Source organism: Mesitornis unicolor, unplaced genomic scaffold (genome assembly GCF_000695765.1).
Source record: "Mesitornis unicolor isolate BGI_N332 unplaced genomic scaffold, ASM69576v1 scaffold496, whole genome shotgun sequence".
Classification (NCBI taxonomy): Eukaryota; Metazoa; Chordata; class Aves; order Mesitornithiformes; family Mesitornithidae; genus Mesitornis; species Mesitornis unicolor.
The window spans coordinates 18082-41087 of NW_010192796.1; the positions used below are offsets into that span (position 1 = coordinate 18082).

The 23006-nt window shown below is 41.0% G+C and overlaps 1 protein-coding gene across 1 annotated transcript in view; it reads right to left on the reverse strand.

The window, feature by feature from the left end:
• Positions 1 to 7080: 7080 nt before the first annotated feature.
• WDFY3 (WD repeat and FYVE domain containing 3) overlaps positions 7081 to 23006 on the reverse strand; it is a gene marked incomplete at its 5' end in the record, with an annotated part of 98139 nt that continues 82213 nt past the window's right edge. Inside the window, 12 exons of the mRNA XM_010187212.1 lie at positions 7081 to 8265; positions 9118 to 9315; positions 9669 to 9780; positions 10848 to 11177; positions 12228 to 12324; positions 13142 to 13324; positions 14408 to 14587; positions 16132 to 16290; positions 16701 to 16855; positions 17913 to 18060; positions 20880 to 21092; positions 21429 to 21520. Of these exons, the coding sequence (XP_010185514.1) occupies positions 8145 to 8265; positions 9118 to 9315; positions 9669 to 9780; positions 10848 to 11177; positions 12228 to 12324; positions 13142 to 13324; positions 14408 to 14587; positions 16132 to 16290; positions 16701 to 16855; positions 17913 to 18060; positions 20880 to 21092; positions 21429 to 21520 (1988 nt within the window). The remainder of the gene's footprint in view (positions 8266 to 9117; positions 9316 to 9668; positions 9781 to 10847; positions 11178 to 12227; positions 12325 to 13141; positions 13325 to 14407; positions 14588 to 16131; positions 16291 to 16700; positions 16856 to 17912; positions 18061 to 20879; positions 21093 to 21428; positions 21521 to 23006) is intronic.

The window sequence follows — 23006 nt, forward strand, 5'->3', positions numbered from 1 at the left end:
CAGCGGGGTCTCGTCTTGACCCAGGACATTGAGTGCTTGGGCAGTGGTGTGTGTCATAACTTTCTACAGACTTAAGTGCAATTGTGCCTTAGGAGTGTGTATAATTCCTGTGGTTTGATGTTCATGCGTCCATAATTTTATAAAGATGTCCATTTTGCCTTTTTTTTTTTTTTTTAAAATATTTGTTCACCAACTCAAAGCTACAGTGGAGCAGATAAGTCTGTACTGGAATGCTTAAAAAACCTTTTAATAAAGAATTGGCTTCTAGAGCTGTGTCACTACAAATGGATTTATTTCCTCCTTCCACCACATTGCAAATTACCAGAAAAGTTTCTGCATCTCAAGCTCTGTCATGACCGTCCTGTTAGCCCTGGGCCTTAGCCCCTGCCATGAAAAGCTTCTGATAACTCAGGCTTTGTCTACAAAGGCATTCACCCAAGTGATAACCAGTGCAAAGTACCTCCTATCTCTGTGCTCTGTCAGCATCCATGGGCTTTGCTGCATCAGGGCCCCATGTTCTGACTTGCTATTTTCGTCTTCTATATTTCGATGTATTACAATACCAAGAAATCAGAAAGTCCTCCCTCTAAAATAAGTCGGTCTTTAAAAAAATAGTTTTGTGAAGCAGGAAAGCACCTTGGGGAGCTGTCATGATTTCATCATGTGACATGAAAGAAACAAATCTGGTCCCCTCAGAGACTCTATTTTGGCTTCTGCATGAATTCAAGACTTTTAGGATAACTGAAATGATGAGAAAATAACAGCTGAGAGTTTTAACTCATCTACAGAAGTATCCTTGAGATCACTATTATTTTTAGTTACTACTGCTGTTACAGCTGAATTCAAACCTACTTTTACACTCTGTTCCTTGAAAGGAGCAGCCTTGAATTCAGTGAAGTCCTAGCAGTTTCCTACAGCTGAGCCCCAGCCCTTCTTTTTAGGACTGAAGTGAATCCTTGGATATATGCATATATCACATAGTGATCAGCATATCATAGAATCACAGAATGGTTTGGCTTGGAAGGGACCTTAAAGATTGTCTAGTCCAACCCCCAGTACAGTAACCACTGCTCAGGTGGTGTCAGGAAGCCCACTGGACAGCTTTGCCCTTTCCACACACCTGCCCTTTGCAGTAGTTGGGAATCAGCTCCCAGGTTATTCTGCAATTGGAGCATTTGTCCTGTAAGGAGTGTCCCTGTGACCTGCTGGTGCCTGCACGCCTGTGGGAGAGGAGGAGGGCAGCTGTGCCCCAGCAGCACCATAGTGGTTCTCTGCCCAACTTCATAGGGATAATCTTGAGAGAGCCGCTAGGCTTCAAGGAAAGCAGTCCTTGCTGTCACAAGGGGGGCTCACAGAAGCTGGTCCCAGAGCTGAGGGCAGCTTTTGTCAACACCCCCCCCACTGCCCACCTGCACGGGCCGGGGGTCGCGGACGATTACGCAGGATTTTCCTCACTGTGGTTGGGCAAGAGCCTCGCTCTGTGCACACACAAACCGTACATCAGTATTTACATTTGTAACATACCCCTGCTCAGAGGTCATCTTTGCTTTTGCTCAGTGTTGCAAGGGCTTTAACCTCCCAGCAGCTCTGCCCAGCAGAGCAGAGCAGGCAGCACAGGCTGGAATGGCACCAAAAGTGGGAAAGCGAGCAGCCCCTACTCCCAGGTGCTGCTGGGACAGCCAAAGGCCCAGCACCAGGAAAACTGGCTGTATTTGAGCTATTGCTGGCTCTTAGCAGCCTGGTCATACCCTTTATATAATGTGGTCATTACATTTTTTGGTCATTCTCTTCCATGCAATAATTACTTCACAGCTTTTCCTAGAGGTTCACACTTGGAAAAACTACGCTGCACTTCCTGCTGGCCTGCCTGTCCTGCAGCATGGAGCACCTCAGCCGGGGCAGCACGCCAGGGCTGCCAAGAGCTCCTCAGCAGGCATGGCTGTGCTTGTGCTCATCAGTGGCTGTGTTCAAGTTGGTCCCATTTCTTACAAATTCCTCATCCTTCAAGGCCAGCCACACACCCAGCGCAACGGCACTCAACTTCCCCTGAAAGACAGGGCAGGACTTGGCTCCCAACACACCAGTCCCGTTTCTCTGCTCACTTACCATGTCCTCCAGTTCACATCACATAGTGCACTAACATCACCAGTGAATCAACACCGCCCTCCCACCGAGACAGACGTATTCCACTGCCAAGAGTTCTTTAAAGATACATTCATCTTTTACAGTGGTATACAGCACTGTGAGCCTAGAAAGTAGGCTCCAAACTGTACCTTTCTGAACCGTTAAAGCCATCACAATGGTGATGAAAGACAATTTGGTCACAGCAAATTGGCCACAAATTTAGTAACAATGGACTCAGCTCTGGCACTTTCACTGCATGAAATGGTGCATTTTTTAGTTCATAATAACTTCCCTCTCTGAAACCAGACAGTTAAGAGACCATCTGTGAACAACAGGCACACCCAACAGTGTTGGAAGACCTGGCCATTTGGTTTAGCAGCTAAATTTAATACCTGACCCTGGGAGGTGCTTCTGCCTGGCGAGAGCTGTGGTGGAGCTGCAGTTAAAGGCTGGTGCACTTGCAGCGAGCTGCAATGTCACTCACCGACTGCTTTTTCACTCCAGAACTGGTCACTGGCCCATCTGATGCCTGTTGGGGATTTTACAGCTCCAATGCTGACATTTGAGCTGCCCTGAATTTCACAGGGCACCATTCTTCCTTCTCCCGGATTCAGGTTTAGTGCAGGAACCTCACAAAAGTCTATGTCTTTCCTAATTAATCACCCTTTTGTTCATCTGGACAGAGAGGAGCTGAAGTAACTCTCCCACCACCTGATTTGCAACAGGGACTCTAAATTGCACAATCTTAATGTCAACACCAGAGCCTGTGCTCCATGGGGCAGGAATAGGACTGCGCTTTCCCTATCCAAAGGTCTGTCAGGACTGTGGCCCCCACTGCTTGCTCCTGGCACCTCCACTCTTCACTGTGCCTGGGAGATGCTGGAGGCAGCAGCTCTGGCCATGGCACTCAGCCTCTGGCTCTGCAGCCTGCATGGAAAACTCAAAGGGCATTTTTTTCCCTGTTGTTTCATCAAGGGAGGCTTCTCAGAGGCCTAGGGAAGGGAGTTTTTGGACACGCTACAGGCTGGCAGAGGGGGAGACGTGCACGTGCACATTTGGGTGTGGAGCGCATGAGGGCCACAAAAACACCCCGTGAGGCTGGCTCATCTTCCCAAAGCAGAGCGGTGCCCTCCGTTATACTTCAAAAGTCGTGGAGATGAGGTGCTGCACTGCACTCTGTAGGCAGGACGTGACACTAATTGCAAGTTCTTTGCATCATTCAAAATGCTGTACCAAGCTAACCACAAATTAGTTAACTTAATATGGCACAGATCAAAGCAGCGGCTAACTTATTTTCTGCCAGCAGGAAAATGAGTTTGAACTACTACACACTGAACAACCCAGCTGCACAGACCAGCCTGGAGCTACAGCAGACCCTACGCCCCACAGCCGGCATGATTTACTGGCTCAAAGTGCTTTGATGATGTTTATTCGTGACCTGCTCTGTACAGCAGAACAGCATGGCTGTCAAGTGCCTGCAGGTATGCTGAGATGTACACTAATTCACCCAGAACTGTTAAAAACTTTTTTTCAGTGTATTAAAAGATTTAAAATACAAAAATCCCCAGGTAAGAAATACTTGAACCTATGAAAAGTCGACATTATAAATGCTATGGCTTAGGAAGTCCATGAAAATTGCTTCTATTCATAACTACTGCTTGAGAGCACACTTAAATATAACTAAAACCCCCAAAGAGTTCATGCAATGAGTTAATGTCAAATGCAGAAAGTACAGACCATTAAGTTGATTGGTAGAAGCTCCTTTTCTTTTACAACCAAAGAAACCACTTATTGTCAAATATCACCAATGCAGCATCAGTTCTGGTGCTCATGAGCCAAGCAACATGGTAGGTCCCGTGCATCAAAGCCTGGTTTTTAGTAGAGGAAAACTGTTAGCCACCAGTGTTGACGTGTAATTAACTGCCCACATGAAAGCGCACATTTTTTAGCATTACCAGTTTAGAAAAGGGTATAAAAATGGATTGAAGAATTAGTAAAATATTTCAACATTTGGGGATGTTTCTCACCAGATAAAGTCAAGTTCTGCTCTAGCAGTCATTCTCTCCTTGGGGAAGATGATTTAAACTGGGTTTTGAGAATTCCTCCTCTTCTACTATCCTTATCAATCCTGACTTAAATAACTCTTTTCTGTCTGTTTTCTCTGGTACGGCCTATTCTTCTACACACTGCCAACTTCTGCTGGCTTCAAACTCTACGATGACATTTGCAAAGCAAAAAAAGAATAAACAGACACACGATTTCATACTGATCATCGTGACTGTACTCATGTTCAGAAGGCAGAACGGTAACAAGTAATAGAAATCTACTTCTCTTGACAATATAGAAATATGTTACTCATTAGTTACCACTCCTATGTTAAAAACATTTATTCAGCTGCAAATGTTGCATCTTTCCAACAAATGGAAAACAGCTTTTTGGTGGTAAATAGCAGGTATTTATTTGAAATGAAAAAAATACTTCAGTACCTGAACTATTGCATTTAATTATGTATTGTTGAAATTGTGTTACTCTACCTTTTTGCATTGGAGACAAATATACAATGAACATTCAGATATCACAGATTGCACACTAGATAGTAAATCGTCAGGCCTTTTACGTAACCACCAAAAAACAGATATTGGATTCTGCAATATAGTACAAAATTCCACACTCCAGTCTTAGCCAGTTATCTTCAACTTACTCCTGATGCTGTACAAATAAATGGCCATTTAACTAGGGCTTACAAGTTAATAACAGGACAAAAAAAATATACATTGCACTGACACAAAAAGTCAGCTGTGTTAATAGTCATGCAACAAGTAACCAAACTTGCTGAAATTAAAAATACTTTCTAAAAACAGTTTTAACTGCATAAATATTTTATACACAGTTCATTTACTGAAACAAAAGGAGTCTTTAAATGATACAAAGCAAATATAAGTTTCTACCAATTTTATACATAAGAAAGTGCAAAATAACTTATCTAAAGTGTTTTGCTATTGAACTGATGAATGTCGGCTGGAGGCAGCCAACCGACTCTCATAAGCATGACATTACAGTTGCACACTACATACGAATGTTAAGAGTACATGAATAAGTATACTACAAAGAACAAGGCAGGAGAAGACGTGTGAGGTACTTGCAGAGAATACAGTCTACTAATGTTAGTGTACATGAGTATATTTTTGCTCAACAGATTTTTACATGGAAAACAAAGCAAGTATTTGCATTAGAAGCTTGAATGAAATGGGGAGGGGAAAAAAAAGCAAACACTCCCAAGTGAACAAAACAGTTGCCCACAGCACCAGCTGTCAGAGGAATTAGGAGCAGGTGGGTTTTTTCCCTTCCACCTCCTACAAGCGTTTTTGGAACAGTGCAACCGAAGAATTAAGTCAGAGGGCTGTGGTGATTTGTTTATAAAATGTAAATTTGGACTAACCTCTACACTACAGAATTTGTAAGGAATAACGACCTTGAATTTTTTAGCACGTTGCCAAACATCAAACGCGTAGAACACCCGTACAATGTGCTTACATAGTTGAACACAGTCAACTACCTCTTCACTGACGGCCCACTATCTTCATGACCCTGCATTAGTACTATATGCCAAATATTTGCTTTAGTGTTTAGATTTATACCAGTGTTATTGCTATAAACTTTGTTTTTATTAGGGTTTAATTATGTGGCTGTACAAGTTCCAGTCCATAGAAAAGAAGACTTCACTAAATTTGGTTTTGATTTGAAAACTGCAGGCAAGGGGAAGAAAACTCTGTGGACCCAAAGGCATTTAAAAGTTGTTAAAACAGCCTTTTCTACAAACTGAGAACGTTAAGGCCACTAGCCTGTCTTCTGAACTATGCTGGTTTCGCATCATTTTGGGAAGGGTCAAGGCAACATTAGAGAGAACAGCTGAACACAGACCATGCACACCTATTGAGGACCGCTTCTTGTTTTTAGGGACAAATATGTCAGGGTAGCCATGCAGCGTGGCTACCTGATCATCACTCTTTGGATCCAAAGGGATCTATTTGTGTCAGCTAATCTCAACAAACCTGCATTTACTCAATGGTGTGCAAGGGTTCTAGAGAAGCCTTTCTGTTCATTTGGGAACCTAATATACATTACCAAAACAGGAATTAATCTCATTTTACAGACCAGCACATACATAATAAACAAACATTTATCAAAATACATATTTAACCTTCAGTGCATAAACATGTGATGCCAGGGTAAATAGTAAGTGGTCAGGATAATAACAAATTATTCACCACTGGAAGCTCAAATCAAGAGAAGACAGGTGTGCCCCTGAAGTGCCAAGGACTCTCTGGAAGGAGTTCACACCACTGCAGAGGGTCTGGCATTTTCGATGGTGCAATTCTGACAACCGTGCCTGTTTTAACCATTTGCTCTCCAAGGGCCAGAGTCTGCCCAAATCATTCCAAGCGAAGGTTAATCTCACAGTCTCGAGTGATGACACTCACTGAAGTAGTGGTGGAGCAAAAGTGGGGCCTCCTGTCTTCTGTCGGTTTGGGTCATATCCTTACTGCCATTTAAAAGAATCATTGTGAATATACCTAGATCTAGATCAGTTTGTCACCCATTTACAAAATATATACACATACGTTAAAAAACAAAACCAAATACCAGGCTGCCCCGCTCCCCCCTCAACTAAAAACACACTGGCAAGACCTCTTCCAGAAATTAAGTCCATGGGCCTATCCGATGCATGTATTCCAATCCCAGTGGATATCAGTGTCTCTACTTCATTCCACATGTAGTGCAAAATAAATGACAGAGTAGTAAAAAAATACTGCAATTAAATTCATATTGTAACTTAAAGTCATAATGAAAATCTACTGCTGTCCTCAAGTTGATGTCATGTGCTGAAGCATTTCTGACATTACTAATATCACCCTGTTTTAGCGCAATGCCTATATTGTTCCAAAAGGGTTTTTTTTTTTGCAAACAAGCTACAGGACAATAGCAGTTACTTTTATGCACAAGGAATTAATTCTGTACCTATATGCAAGCCAATTGCTATTGACTAAATAAGGTAAAAGCTGGTTCTTGCACTGCATGAATCAGCTGCTAATGAACATTAAGTAATTAATAAAACTGCGGCTCTGACATATGTATAAAAAAGGCCTTATTAAATATGAACAACACTGAGGTGGTAAGTAGTTTGGTATAAAATGCAACACAAGTGTACAATTCAGTTCCTGGTTATCTTACAGCTAGAATAAAATACTCCAAGTCCTATTCTCAAAAATGTTTTCTTTTGAAAAAAATCCATGTAATTCTATGAATAGCCTTATTTGAATTAAGATACTGTGGGCAACTGAAAGAACAAACATGCACAGACTGCATTTTTAACAGAAATACGCATAATGCCTTCGAGTTTTCTCGGGTTTTTTGTATTTTTTTTTTTGGTTTTGGTTTTTGTTGTTTGTTTGTTTTTTTAAACATTCGTATTTAAATTGATAGATGAGATAAAGATGCCACACAAAGTATAGTGGTTAATCTGAAGTCCCATGTAACAGGCAGGTAAGTTCATATTTAGATAAAAAGGCCATTACACCTATTTACAATATACACAGTTGCTTGCGAAGAAGGCAGATTTACAACTATCTTCTAAAAAGCCTTCCCTTCCCCCTCCCCCCAATAAAGATGACTAGCTCTACAAAAACAAGACAAGAACTGGTGTTTAGGATAAGTAAGGATTTTCTCAATAGCCATGTCAACATAGCTGTAGGGGTTGACAGTTCAATCTGTTGGATTTGTGGTTATTAACCGTGTCTTCCTGGGTCTTGCTCTTCACTTAATTATGCTGTTAGCCTCATTTACCTCCCGTCAACACAAATCAATTCAATGATCCCTTTTTACTTTTAGTGCTTAAAACTCAGTATAAATTTCAGTGTAAACAGACAATATTCTAATCCCTTCCAATCACTGCACAATACTCTCACTAGTTCTTGAAGTGACAGTGGAGCTGGATGGGGTCTCCATTTGTCAGGACCCCATCAATTCCTCGGCCCCTCCTCTGCACCCCGCTCATGCTGCAGGTTGTAAAAGCAGTTCTGACAGACTCTGACTGGTGAGGAAATCTTCAGACGCTTGATTTCGGACTGAAACCGACTGCACCTGTAGAGGAAAACAAACACTGCTGTTAACACAGGTCCTCTCTCAACCTGGCCATTTTCTAAGCATGTGTGAAAATTACCACCATGACTTCAAATACAAGAAAGTGTCCAAACTTACCTTGACAGAGAAATGCAATGCACTGAGGCAGAAACAGAATTCAACTGGTATGAACACCAACATAACCAATGCCATGACTCTGTGTGAGCGCTAGTTAAAAAACAGCTGTTGTCCCCAATTTAGACTCAACGTATAGCTACAGAGATAGAACTAGAAATACCATCTCTGACCCAGTAGATGAGAGAAGAGACTCCCACCTCAGTTGCTGGGTAAGGAGAGCTCACGCACAGCCTCTGTGTCACACATTTTCATGTCAGGCTGCATGCTGCTGACCTCTAAATTGGCATCCCTACAGTTCTGTGCACAGTCTACTTTTTGACTTGGTTGCTTGTAGACTGAAAAGAAAAACTACTTGCTGAAAAAGAAGGTTTTTTGATTTGGGATTTTTTTTTTCTTTGCTAATTTTCTTAGCAAATTTCTTTGCTAAATTCATTTGTCTAGAATTCAAGGTTTTGTTTTCCCAGATGGGCAACACAGAGGTTTCACAGCTGCAAGCAGATTTCATTCCCTGCTGATACCTGTCCTGTTAACTGGATTTATGAAGAGGCTGGTCTGTCTATTCTAATTCCTCCCTGGAAGTTTTGAGAGTACTGATGGTTTTTTTCCTTCATTTCTGTTTCGGTAAGGGAGTGGAAAACCTCAGTCTTTTAGCAGCGTTCTGTGGTATGCAACTGTGTGACCTAGCCTAAAATTCTGTACGGGAACGAGCTGAAAGGAGACTGTTGGCAGGCTTACTTCTGGCAGAAGAGCTGTCCACAGTTCCTGCAATGGTGACGCCTCTCAGTGAGAGAAAACCGAACTGCACAGCCTGAACAGCTGTCTCCCCCCTCGTCCTTCACCCAGTGATCGGCTGCAGATCGGCCAGGCTGATCGCTTACAGACCAGCTGAACACTCTGCCTCGGCCATCCCCAATAAGAATTCTGCTGTGATCCCTGCAAGAAAAAAAAACAAAAGGATTCCTGCAACGACTCCAGCATAGTAACGCGCAGACATCAATGATCAATTTTACATACCAGAATATGTCATGATTTTAAACTACGGGCATAGTAACCAATCCATAAATTAGGCTGGTCTGACTAACAGGGCTGTAACAGCATTCTAAGTAACATAAGGCAGCTGAATGAATCTAGTTACTTTAATATTTGTATCTCAGTTCTTGAACAAGGCTGCTCATAACAGAAGCACCGCAAAACAGTATTATGCAAAGAGCCATGGCTGGTTTGCACCACAACCGGCTGACAACACTGAAAAAAATATTTTAAGCAATTGCTTACAAGCTACTCACTTAGAGATGCCAAGTGCAGTGATTTCTGCTGGATGTGCGTTGTCTTTGCGATCAAATGCCGTGTGCATAGTTAGTTTGCTTCTAAACACCAACTGACGCTCCCATCTGTAGCCTAGAAATGAGCAGGAAGCAGAAGGGGAAAAAGCAAATTTACTTGTTCTTATTTTTGTTCCCTCTTCCCCCAACATCTGTGACTTGGTAGAAAGAAAAAAAATCATTATTTCCCACCAGAGATAACTCTCTCTGACTCACGTTTCACTCAGGGAAAACACATTTTCAGCTACTCCCCAATGCATGTAAGAAAGGAGAGGATACAAAACAATGCAAAGAGCCTCCAATTTCTCCAAGTCCAGTTGGGAGTTGCAAAGAATGAATGGTGAAATACACAGGGAAGCCTTGTACCAAAGCCTAACAGGACTGGGATAGCTTCATATTTTATTTTATCTTTTACAGTCAAGACTCAGATTTTCAACTATCATTAACTTTCTTCATAAAAGACCGTATGATGCTGTACGTTGGGCATGTGACTAAAACAGGGATGATGATCTGCCAGTGTTTTGGCTACTGTTGAGTAGTACTTGCACAGCATCAAGGTTTTCTCTCTTCCTCCACTCTGCTTTGTCCCATACCTCCCACCAGGAGTTTGGAGGTGCTCAATAAGTTGGGAGGAGACACAAGCTGGACAGCTGACTCACCAGAGGGATATTCCACACTGTATAACATCATGCTCAGTAATAAAACTGAGAGGAGTGGGGGGGGTTTGGAGAATGCAGCCTTTTGCTCAGAGACTGAGCTGATCATCAGTCAGCTTCTGGGAGGTGACAAGTGACTGCCTTTGCAACTTATTTTGGTTTGTCTTTCTCTTTCGCTAGCTTATTAAGCTATCCTTAACTTAAGAGGTTCCTTGCTTTTGCTCTTCCTATTCTCTCCACCATTCTGCTACAGGATGTTATGGCGGTAGTGGCAAGCGAGTGGCTTTGCTGCCAGCCAGTGTAAACTGAGCACAGCTTCTCAGGAAAAGCTCGAGCAATGTACAGCCCTTGCATGCAAATGTTTCTCTTCACTGACCGTTTTGGAATTTATCAGCCAACCCTCCTCAAAGCTACAGAAACAGACTGCCTTATGGGTCTGTGCTGACAGCACGTTTATGTCAGAGGAAGCATGCTCAGTGTCTTTTACCTGGTTTAAGCTTGCTGTAGTGTCGCGCTTCAGTATAGCTGGGGTGCGGGTGGTTAACCTGAGCATGGGGATGCACTTTGGCTTGTCCCTCAGAATAATTCACAAAGATAAAGCCATCTTTCTCATCCAAGCTGAGCTGGTCTGACCAACGCCTGGAGTCATCAGAGCCGCTGTCTGCTGACCAAGCTGCTGCTGCTCTGTTTGATGATGACCGAGGCCTGTGGCTTGTGCTGCTTGGTTGACTCTGGCTCTCCTGCAGTTTTGTGTCCTGGCCTATGCATGGATCATCTGCCTCGGAGTCACTGCTGTCCTCTTCATGGGCATCCTGCCCTGGATTCACACGACAGGAGAGAGGACATTGTTAATAAGACTGTTTATAGCCTTAGCTTTTTCCCTATTCTGCTGCTGCATTACCTACAACACAACAGGTACCACCACAGCATGACCAGAGGGAAACCACATTCAGGCATCTCAAAGCCTTTGCAAAGATTCAGCTCCTGCCATTATAAATACCAGGAGGAATCACGCACTGGTCTGTCAGAGAAGAGCCCTCCACAACTGAAGCTATTGCCTACAACAGTCTGTCTGAGATAGGCTATGATAGACACAATGAGTCAATTTTTAAAAAATGCTTAAGTTAGCAGAGACAAATCCTGCTGCCTTTCAGCAAAACTAAGGCAAGTAAGTACAGTCAGCAATACCGCAACTCTTGCTGACTGAGAAATTCAATGTAGATTTGTTAATAACAGGTTCTATTAATATAAAAAAAATCAACCACTGAAGACTTTTATATTCCTAGTGACACTAAAAAAATGAGCTGTATTTATATAATAATTACTAGTGAGTATCACATGATCCAGATGCAAATCCAGATCATATATTCAATAGGAATAGGGCAAGAGGAAGATGAGATGGCTAAAAGAAACACCCATCAAGCACGGACCACATTCTTTCAAACAGGGGAAAATGATATGGCCAGCACTGCTTGTCTAAACAGCATTCTGGTCCATTAGTTGATTTTTTAACTCTGCTGTTATGCTATAATTCTGTTCCAAAATCAAAGAATACCTAGCTCTTGGACAATGGTAGCATCCACTGCGTTCACCAACAGCAGAAACAGTCACACACAAAAAAGTTCAATCTTCACACAAAAAAAGCTACGATGGACACGATTTTTTTCTTACAGCAGTATAAAACTACCATAAGCAGGGTGGTGAACAATGAACTCAGATGCTCTATTTATTATGCCCATTGGATGTCTGTTGTCTTTTGAGACAAAATCCCCATCATCCATTCTGCACTGCATAACCAAAGGATTCTACCTATGTATAGTGAAGATTAGATAAAAGGCAGATACAGAACACTCGCCAGGAGACATACCTATTTGTGCTTCCTGACAATCCTCTTGCATTTCCAGCAACTCCACAGGCTCTGGAGCTGGTGTTTCTGGTACTTGCAAAAACTCCATCCGCCAGAACTGAAAGGACAGGAGGTAAGCAAACTGGCACACACTAAACTCTTATCTTCTCTAAGCTGCTCTAGAGTTAATATGACTTATTAGAACTGCATGTATGTCTGCACTGGAAGCACCACAGGCAGATCACATGTCCACACTAAAGCCCTGTTTTTGGGGGCTAAATACTGTAAGAGGACATTTGTGTTCATGCCTGAATCACAGGTGAACAAGTCTTGTGCTGTTTAAATAAAAAAAATATCCACTCCACATAGCAATCGGACCAGCTGACTTTGGTTAAGGCAGACCCAGGACTGCACACAACAAAGGACTGAAAATCGGGTTAGACTTGCAGTGATCAGAGATGCCACTAAGCTCCTCAGCAGCAAAATGAATTGTCTAAAGGTGTATAGAACAAAAACGGTGAACAAAAACTACAATCTCCAGGCATGAAAGCTGGTGACCAAAAAGTGACCAAAACAGAGCAGGAAGGAAAACATATCCTGCTGACCATTGCTAGTTCCCACATCACAATGAGTGCCTTGAGGAGGAGAAAGAAAAGTGAAAGACTGCACAGAAATGTCAGATCACTGAAACAGCTTTCCATGAACCTTCAGTGTCCATCTAACTTGTGCACAGGCACAGCTGTTTCCTGCAACAAAAGCTGTCTGCATCATCTACCCAACCTGCGCTCCCTCCTTCCTGTGGGACTAACTGTTCAGGTGGAGCACCCAAGCAGAGCAGGACTGCTTTTGGTACCAGCCAGGACACTGTATTGGATAGATGTGACTTCTCTAACTATGTAGACTTATTTTTCCAAGCAGTGATTCCTGGTACTTACCCGGACTACTCCATCTGAATGTCCCGTTACTATGACGTTCTGCATATCCCACTCATTCATCTCTGACACAAAGCAACACATGATTTGCTGGCTTCGGCCAGTGAAAGTGTTTACACTTGCAGTAGGACTGCCATTAATGCTCCACACATGGATGTAAGTGCCAGCACATGATACAATATCTCCCTGTAAAGAAAAATAACACCTCCACATTTCAATAGAAGTCTTGGGTTTTCTTCAGCAAAAATATGTCAGGTTCATTTATAAGCCAAGTTCAGCCATCAAAGCTGGCACTTTTAAGGAAGTTCTATTCAAGCTGAGCTTGACCACCTAAACAAATCTTTAGGGTAATAAGCATTTTTAATAATAGTACATAGAAAATGAGACTCAGTAACAATCTATTTGTTGTATTTACAGCCTACAATGAGTAGACCAATTCCTCCACTTTTCACAGCATAACAATCCAACAGCATATTTTCAGTACTTTCTCTTCGCAGTTTTCAGAGTGTTTCACAAACATGTACCACCTTCAATTTCATTTGTTTCCTTATTGGGAAAAGAGCAAGAGATGACTCAAGCTAGTGCAGAGGGAAAACAGAGGCTGCAGTCCTAAACACTGGCAACTTTACAGCCACCAGACCACTAGCAGTTAAACTCTGCCTTTTGCTAACCCCTCCTTGCATTATAGCCCTGTTTTGTCTTTATTTGATCACTACATCTGCTTGAATTGCAACATGGCCCTGTGCTGATGGACCAGCTACATAAAGTTTCAACTCAGGCAAATGCTTTGATGTGCATGGGAGTTGGATAAATGGCAACCTGTAAATTATATAGGACCATCAGAGAGACAAGCTCTTAGGATAAGTCTGTCTCTGCTACAATTGTCACTGCAGCTTCATCCAAGGTATCTTCTGCTTCCTTTAAATTAAGCGTAAGAGAACAGAAGTCAACCAAGGTCACATACGAAAATCTTTTCTTAGCTACTGTGCCAGGTTTGACAAGCCACTTTGAACGCTGCACTAGCTATACTGCTGCCAGCACTGTTAATAAGCCCTTTTGAGTCTCTGCATGGAACAAAACCATGTGCATCTCTGGACAAAAAATGCAAATTAATCTTTAACCAGCTAACTAAATTTTCAGATGAATTATACAAGTTTCACCAAACCAACAGAAGGCCAACAGAAGAGCCTAGGTATTTTTATTCGTTTACAATTTCTGACTTTTGCTACTGTTCCCACTGCACGTTGGTGAATGATATTTGGTCCTTACCGTTAATTCATTTATACAGAGTGCTGAAACTGGAGCCCTGTGCCCTCGAAGCTGTGTTAGAAAAGAGAGCTTATTCAAATCCCAGATGATGCAGGTGCGATCCCGTGATCCACTTACAATTATGTGATAAGCTAGTGATGCTGTTAAGCACGTGACAGTGTCAGTATGACCCAGTAATGCCTGCAAAATAGAAGTCAGGAGAAACAAGGTGCCATCAGGAGAAAGTATAAAAATCACCACAAACTCACTTAAGTTAAAAGATTCAGATAATATAAACATGAACATCCTATCAGAAGATGCAACTGACTTCAAGTATTCAGTTGGCAACTATTTACATAATTGAAAATAACAGAAGCAATATTTTTTCCATTTAAAGAGTACTCTCACAAAACCAGATTTCAAGGGTCTAATGATATATAGCCTTCTACTGAAAAAAAAAATCACAAAAAACAACCCAAAATAACTTTCCAACCCATTCTGCATCCTCCATCAGCATCAATACCCTATTTGTAGGGTCAGTATATCTTCCAGGCTACACCTGAAGTTACATTCCAAAAACAGAAATATTTTGTAAATGTAAGATGGCTCCTGTATAACCTTCTGCTGATGTTTGAGAAAAGACAAAAGAGATAAGAAAGAGTTGCAACCAAAAAGGCAAAATTAATTGGAAGGTGCAGAAAATTACAAGCATCTGCTTGTATTAGACCCTGCTTTTGCATTTTTGACTTAACCTAACCATTGGGACAGGAGTCTGGAATACAGTCAGATTACTGCAGCTTACCGAGTTACAAATCACCGACTAAAGTACAGTAAATGGCCCTCAATATGCTGCCCAAATTCAAGATAACAATGTTTTATCTTTGTAAAACACTTTGGAGAAACGGCTTTGGACAGTTGTTGGAGACCATATAAAGGAAGTTATTTAATAATTCTCTAAATTTCTTCTCTTGAGTTGAAACTTTTCTCCAGAAAAAGTTCTGCTATCAAGATGCTAACAGGAACAGTATCACTTACAACCTAGCTACCTATAACAATGACACACATTTCTAGAATGTTTTGAGGTTGTTGGGTTGGTTTTTTTGTATTCTGTTTGTGTGTGGGGTCTGTGTTGGTTTTTTTTAGTAAACACACAGAACTTCCCCTGCACTTAGCTGCAACTGACTTTAAAGTACAAGTGCTCATTTGTCAGATTAAAAGTTAATGTTTTGAATTAACAAAGCAAGAACAACTTAAGGTGATCCTGAACAAGTATACTCTGCTCTACAAATATCACTGCCAGAAAAAGCAAAGTTTTGTGCAAAAGTGTAATTTAAATTTTATCATTTTTTAAAGAAAAATGTAATTAAAAATTATAAAAGGAAAATTAACCTTTAAGACAGTCTCCTTCACTGCCCTCCCAGATATTTCCAGATTGGGGTATTTTATGTACAACAATACATTAAAGCAGATGATTTCACAAAATGCATCTGTGTAATTTTGTTAACATCACTACCAAATTTCCCATCTCTCTAAAAAACTCCTTGTGATACTATTCTTAAAAATAATGCCATTCTAAAGATGCATTTTGCCCACTTTAAATGCAAATCAGTACCTTGACTACGCAGTTCTCCAAAGAGTTCTGCTGGACTCATGGTTTCAAAGCTTACTATGTGAGTAATACCCCTTTCATAATTCCTTTATCTTACCACAAAATGCACGTAAAAGGCATCTTCCTTGTGTTTTACCTGTTTCAGTGTGAGGGCTTTAGCTTTTTCTTTGGAGATGCCCATTTCCCACACACACACTGCTGTGCTTGTTCCTCCAGTGATAACTAGCTTGGGGTTGGGGCAAATGGCACACAGTATCTGACCCCATTCTGACAAACATTCATAAACAATTACAGCCTAAAAGTAAATTAAAAAAAGAAGAATATTATTACTTGCAGGATTAGTGTTTGGCAGGATAAAAATAAAAGTTGAGTGCCACTCAAGTACACTGGACCATTAATTAACTAATATATCATTGCTACCCCTTAAGCAGTTTTTCCTCAAACAGAAGCAATTCCATCCTTTAGCTGCATAGATTTAACTCATTCATGTTTTGCAGACCTGGTAAAAAATTATTATTAATTGGTTTATGTCATTCTGCCAACGTTTTGATGAAGACCACCAGAACGGAACAATAAAACATATGCAGTACAAGCAAAGATTATTTCATTCATATGTGAAATCCATTTCCCTTGTTAGATTTTTTCCACTATTGAGTACTAATTGATTTTGGTATATTCATCACAAAGAAATTTCAGATTACAAACCTTGTCCGACTCATAGGTACCCAGCCTACAGCTGAGATCTGCATAACCCCAGGCAAAAGTTTTATTCCATGTAGGGGGGATGAGAACCTTATTCTGTTCCACTGCTAGAATGCCTTTATCGGTACACACGATTTGTCCCACAGGCTCCTTGAGCTCTAAAAAAAAAGACGGGGTTATGTTTTATTGCTAGCACAAATCAAATATCTGATCCCATTAAATACCTGATGTTGTGCAAAAGCAGGATCTCTCTTTATGAAATTGAAACAAAGTTTTGTTTCAACTGCAGTGATGGCAACTTTTGCTACATTCCTAACAAAGGCAGGGTTAAACACCAGTAGTGGTGAGAACACCCCAAGGATCACAGATAGCTCTGATCTCACCTGCAATGCCACACAAGGCGTCCTTCAGACAAGATATTTGTGGTCATTCAGTGACTGTACCATTTTTGACACAAGTAAAAACAAATTTTTGGTATCAATTCCAACATCTTGGCCAAGCATTCCCACGGGCTACATTCATGACCACAGCCTGCAGTGTCCTAAGTGCTTTTCCCAAAGCTTTGCAAATATAGAGTAGTGCTTTCCAATTTCCCGTCTTGGAGTACAGCCTTGCCGTGTCCCATGTAATTGTACATCCTTCTCTCTTTACAGTAGGAAGGCACAGATTCATTGAATCAACTAGGAAAGAAATCACTGTAAAGCATCTACCCCCCCTCACAGAAAATTAACCTTTGTTCAGTCCAATGTCAGATATGAACTCAAAACTCAAACATTTCTGGTCTCAATGCAGCTAACCTTGCCTGCCAACATATTTCAGTATTTCTTGGCACTGTCATAAAAAACCCTTCTGCTACACAAATCATAAAGATTGAGACCACTGCAGACCCAGAAGCAAAGTACTCCAAATATTGTTTGGACACATCTGGAATTTGCTTCAGACAACTTATTAAATTAAAACTTTAGAGAGGTGCTTGGGCCCAATTATATCACCCTGTTTTAAAAAAGTTATATTAAGCCAGCACAGACTTGGTGCTTCCCAAATACGCTTTAAGGAAACTCAGACCTTGATCTTACAGTATTAGAATATTTTAAAGTTGTCTTTCTCACAAAAAGTGCATTACAACTAACCAAAGTATGGAAAAGGATGATCTTGCTGACACTTTGAAAGGTCTGGCAGAGAAACAGGAATAATTACCATGGTTTTACAGTTTACCTTTCACTGGTGCAAGAGATGGCCGCAAGTTGTCCAAATGATGGAAGAAAATCTTGTCACCTGTGGAACCAGGGGGCACAGATGTTCCCACAGCCTCTCCATTCAGTCGGCTTCTAACACGCTTTGGTGGGTGCGGTTTTTTAAAGAGCTAAAATTCATCAAAAAATTAATTAACATAAAAAATTACAGGTTTAACAGAGCACAGGCTTAAAAAGTGATCAGTACCTCCAATTCACCTTCTAAAAATCCAGCAGGTCAGCAAATGTTACTTAACTGTTCTCAGTATTCACTAATAACTTATGGTAACCATTTGCAACTTATGGCAATAAGACTTCAACAAGTAATAAGAAAACCAACAAGGATATAATGAGCAAAGTATTTTTAAAGCTACCTCCAGTTGCAAAAGTGGTTGAGGTAAATCAGGCAAAAATCCCAAAGTTGATGCATAACATGATACTAAATTCTAACCCAAGACAAACTGAAAGCTAATTTTTGGCTATGAGACAAACTGTGTCCCACAAACAGCAGCTTACACACTTGGAGGCGGCCAGGCTACCAAAGAACAGAGTAACAGCACAGGTGGGCGTACAGTTGGCCAACACATGACAACCACACACAATAAATGCATTTTAGCACCTGATGATCTTCTACTTATCTTTTCATGAAGAGTGACTGAATTTCCATTTTACTGCTTCAGTGACCATTCCTGGTACCTCAGGCAGTGTTAAACAAGACAATCATTGGTTCTAGCAGCCTAACTGATCATCAGTGACACACACTATGGTTTATCATGTGATTCATTCTAAACATTGTGGATGGTAGATGCTATGTATTTATAATATGTAAATGACAACAAAACCCACTGTGTGATACTTTGTAAGATTTAAATTACTCTTTTGCAGAGAGGCTATTGCGTCGCTAAAAGGAGAACTGAAATTCCAAGGCTGACATTATCTTCGTTATAGCCCCTCAAGATGTGTTACCTGTTTGCCTATCCAAAGCAGAGGGAACATGCATAAACCTGATGTAACTGAGCTATGAGCATGCACACACATTTCTACTGCTCACCCTACACTCTGGGTACAAAGGGTAGTAACAGGCCTACGTGCCACAGCTCTCCCTGAACTACAGCATGCCTCCGCTGTGGCTGGGCTATAGAAGACAGAGAGAGAAAGCACATCATACAGCATTCACATGGACAACTGATCTCAAAAAACCCAAAACAGTTCCAGCAAGAAAAAAACCCCTCTCCTTTCTCCTTTGAGAGATTGTCCCTCATTCTGCTCTGCACCCCCAGGCTGTGGCATCTTGGGACCCTTGCAGAATCTGAGACAGCCCTCTTCCAAACACAGCACCAGCTCTGGAAGGTTTTGCAGCACAAATTTTTAAAATGGGAAACAGAACTACCAGCGGCATTACTGGCAGAAGAGATGGTATAAAGGGGATGTATTCCTCATCGAGGAGTGAAAAAGTTCATAGACACATCACCAAAATAGCCTGCTCTAGATCCCCTGTGGGAAGTCTATGGTTACAGGAAAACATGCTCCAAAGCACTCATCACCATCCATCCTGTGACACTTCAGGACATGGTTTAGTGGGCATGGTGGTGTTAGGTTGATGGTTGGACATGATGATCTTAGAGATCTCTTCTGACCTTAATGACTCTATGAAAAATGACTTCAGGAAGGGGATATGAGTTTCCCGAGTTTATTGTAGTCTGCCTATTTCCTCTTGCAAAGCACCATGCAATTTCTGGCAAACCTCATGATAGGTTTGTACCTAACAGGCATTTGAAGACTCAGGCAGACCTTTGGACTCAGCTGCAATGCTCTTTCATTGCCCTGCTCTAAGCCCCAGCCTTTATCTGTTCATCTGGCTTTAGCCGAGCCATATCTATTATCATCACTACCCAGTGATTGATCAATACTTAAGAGAAGAGAGCTCCACAGCCACTACGTACAATTCAGATTGATGAGAGAAAGGAAGAAAAAGGAGAAAAGCACCCACAGAGGATAGGTGAGCAGTTCTTAACCTTCCTTCCAAGCAACGAGACAGGCAGCTGTTAGTAGGTCCCCACAGGAAATATCCTGTGGCTGTTCTGAAACTTGTCCTGCTGCAGTCTAGAGTTCTCAACATGTGGGTTGGGTTCCCAGTGAATTGCTGAACGTATCTGTGGTTTCCATCAGATTTAGGATTGGAAAAATTCACCAATGGCATTGAAAAGTTTCACTGGACAGCAAGAACAACCCTAAAAAAATGTCTCACAAAAAAATGTTCAAAAATGAAGAAAAAACCCCAAAACCTCAGCCCCACCCCCCCAATAAAATCTATCACAGTAAAAATTTAGATTTAATATTACATGTAATAATTTAATTCAATCTCTTAAACAGAACTCAAACTTTAAAGCTGCACCAAAAATATGCCTATGTATTAACAGCTCCTTAACTATAGCTGTCCTACAAGTGATAATCTTGATTTAGAACTTTTTTCAACAGAGTCTACAAATGAAAGATGTGGCCAAGCCTTACAGAACACCAAGAAACTGGTGTAGAAAAAAGGAAGCATAAGTAATTTGAGAAATTATTTTATTATAGGATAACTTAAAATACCTAAACACTAGGCATTACTTTGAAGATGCACTTTCACTGCTCCCCTCTGACTTGAAGTGATACACTATGTGGCAGGAACATACTTATCTTTTTGATGCTGATTTTTAAAGTTGAACCAGAATTCATTTAGCCTTTATTTTAAGGGTGCAAAGGAGGGGGGAGGGGGAAAAAGGACTTTTCTAATCTCACAAGCAAAGCCCAAAAGTTGATCTCTGTTGCATTTAGGATGGAAATGTAAACGGTTTCACATAACTGGAAGAATATTTATGGAAAAATGACTCCCACAAAATTTCACTCCTAAAACACTCTCCCGTTCTATATTGATACATTTCAAATAAGAATTCTAGAAATGGTATACCTGCTTTGGTATCTGTCCAAAGTTATTAATGAATCCTATAGTAGCTGTCTCTTTTAATGGATCATTGATGTTATATATGTCCACTTGCCCCTCATAGAAGAGATGGTGAAAGACATTCACAGCTTCTACTGCAGCAGGACCTTGCTGTTTATAGCCAAAGATCAAGTCAATCCACTCATGCAGATGTGCACTCACAAAGTCACATTCCAGAGCCTGAAATTCAAAGGGCATGCATTAAAACTAGCCATAGCAGTCATCAGCTGAAGTCTACTGCACCTGCCACAAAGAAAAATGCAGAATATATTTTGACATATTCTTGTTACTTTTTGATAAAGCTTTTCATTGTAGCAAGTCTTGCCTCAATATACTCCCTAGCCAAAGAAGGAAGGGGAAGAAACACTGGTTCTGCAAATCTTTGCAACAATTATCCATCAACCCAGAACTTATGGACTGGCTAGCAGCTGCGACTGCATGAAACGGGCTTAGATTAATATGCAGTGGGAAGTCTCAACTGATATTTTCTACTTCCATTATTAAAATGCAGATTACCTCCCGATGAACTCTGATAAATTCACGAGGATCTCCTTTTGCCCATGGTGGGAGTATTACATCCCCAAGTTTAGTGCCATTTTGTTTGCAACCTGTAAAAAAAATAAAAATTGGATGGAAACACTGAAACGACACTGCAACAGCAACAATGATAAATTAATAATTTGAAAAATCAAATTCTAATAGCTTTCCTTTATAAAGCAAGCCATTTCAGTCTTTTCTTTAAAATACTGTGTCAATTTTAAACGTCAGGCAATAAAACATGAAAAATTCTGAGTTGTTCATGTAAGATTGCTCACAGGAAGAATTCAGATATTCCTTGCTGAGACTTTTGAAGATGATGACAGTGTTTCAGCATATGGTCTTCAAAACAAATATTACCCTTCTAGCTAGAGGCACTGATTAGATTACTATTCCTCAATCTTTTCACAACTTGACAATGTACAGCGTGAATGAAAAACCTTTACATTTCCCCACCAAGTGCTCTTAGCACATGGTCTTAATTTTTCTATTTAGGCAGATTTCTGCTTTTCTCTCCCTGTCATGGGAAAAGACTCACTGCAGTGTGTGAAAGTTAATGAAAAGAACAGTCAGTAAAACAGCCTTTTGCCATCACTGCACAACCAGAATCTTGTTCTGTCAGTTTAGCTTGCACCAAAGTAACCCACCCTGCTACCAGGAACTGCTACCACAGCAGCTGTACATTTTGCAGCCAGAGCCATCAGCACAGCAAGGTTCATTCCTTTATGTTTTTTCAAATTCCTTGTTGTTATTCTGTGAGGTAAATTGGAATAAATGTGCCAGCCCCAATTTAAGAAAGGACATAACTTCATGTATGTGCCATCTGTTCAGTGTGTATATGGCAATGGCATGTCAATTGAGCATATTTTGAAGAAAATAAATCCCCATACTAGATAGTGTAACAGCAAACTGTACTAAGTGGCCTTGGTGGAACAGTGTTTCATCCCAGGATTTATCTTTTTCGCAATACAAACATTCTGTATCAAGGAATGGAATTACTGTTTTACCCATGAGAATGGTTACTTACCACAGTACAGGCTAAATATTCATTTCCTAAAGCTAACTGGTAACCCCCACAGGCTTCGCACCCAGGGACAGTGGTGATTCCCCTGGTCATGGTCTGGCCACATACATTCATTTGGCTCATAGACAGCCCCCTTCCCACTCTGAATATTAAACAGCAGCATGTTGCGATTACGAAAAATGTATTGTTATGACCTCCCTGTTATATTCTTGTTTTGTCGTTTGTTGCTAAAAGACAATTCCACACTTCCTATTATGTCAGAGGATCACCAAAAAACTTCCTAGTTTACAGGGGTGCACAAGTTCCAAGTGGATTGCTCCAACAGAAACACTGCTTGACTCATCAGACTTTGAATCTCTTCCTCTCTTTTATCTGGGGTGAAGGGCAGCAGGATAGCTACGAATTGACATGATCAGAAGTATCACATGCTGTTTGACAGATGTTCAAAACAAAACTTTTTCTACTGTTATTCCAAAAGCTCAATGAAGACTTTCTAGGACTTTGATGGTCACAGTCCATAATTATCAGATATG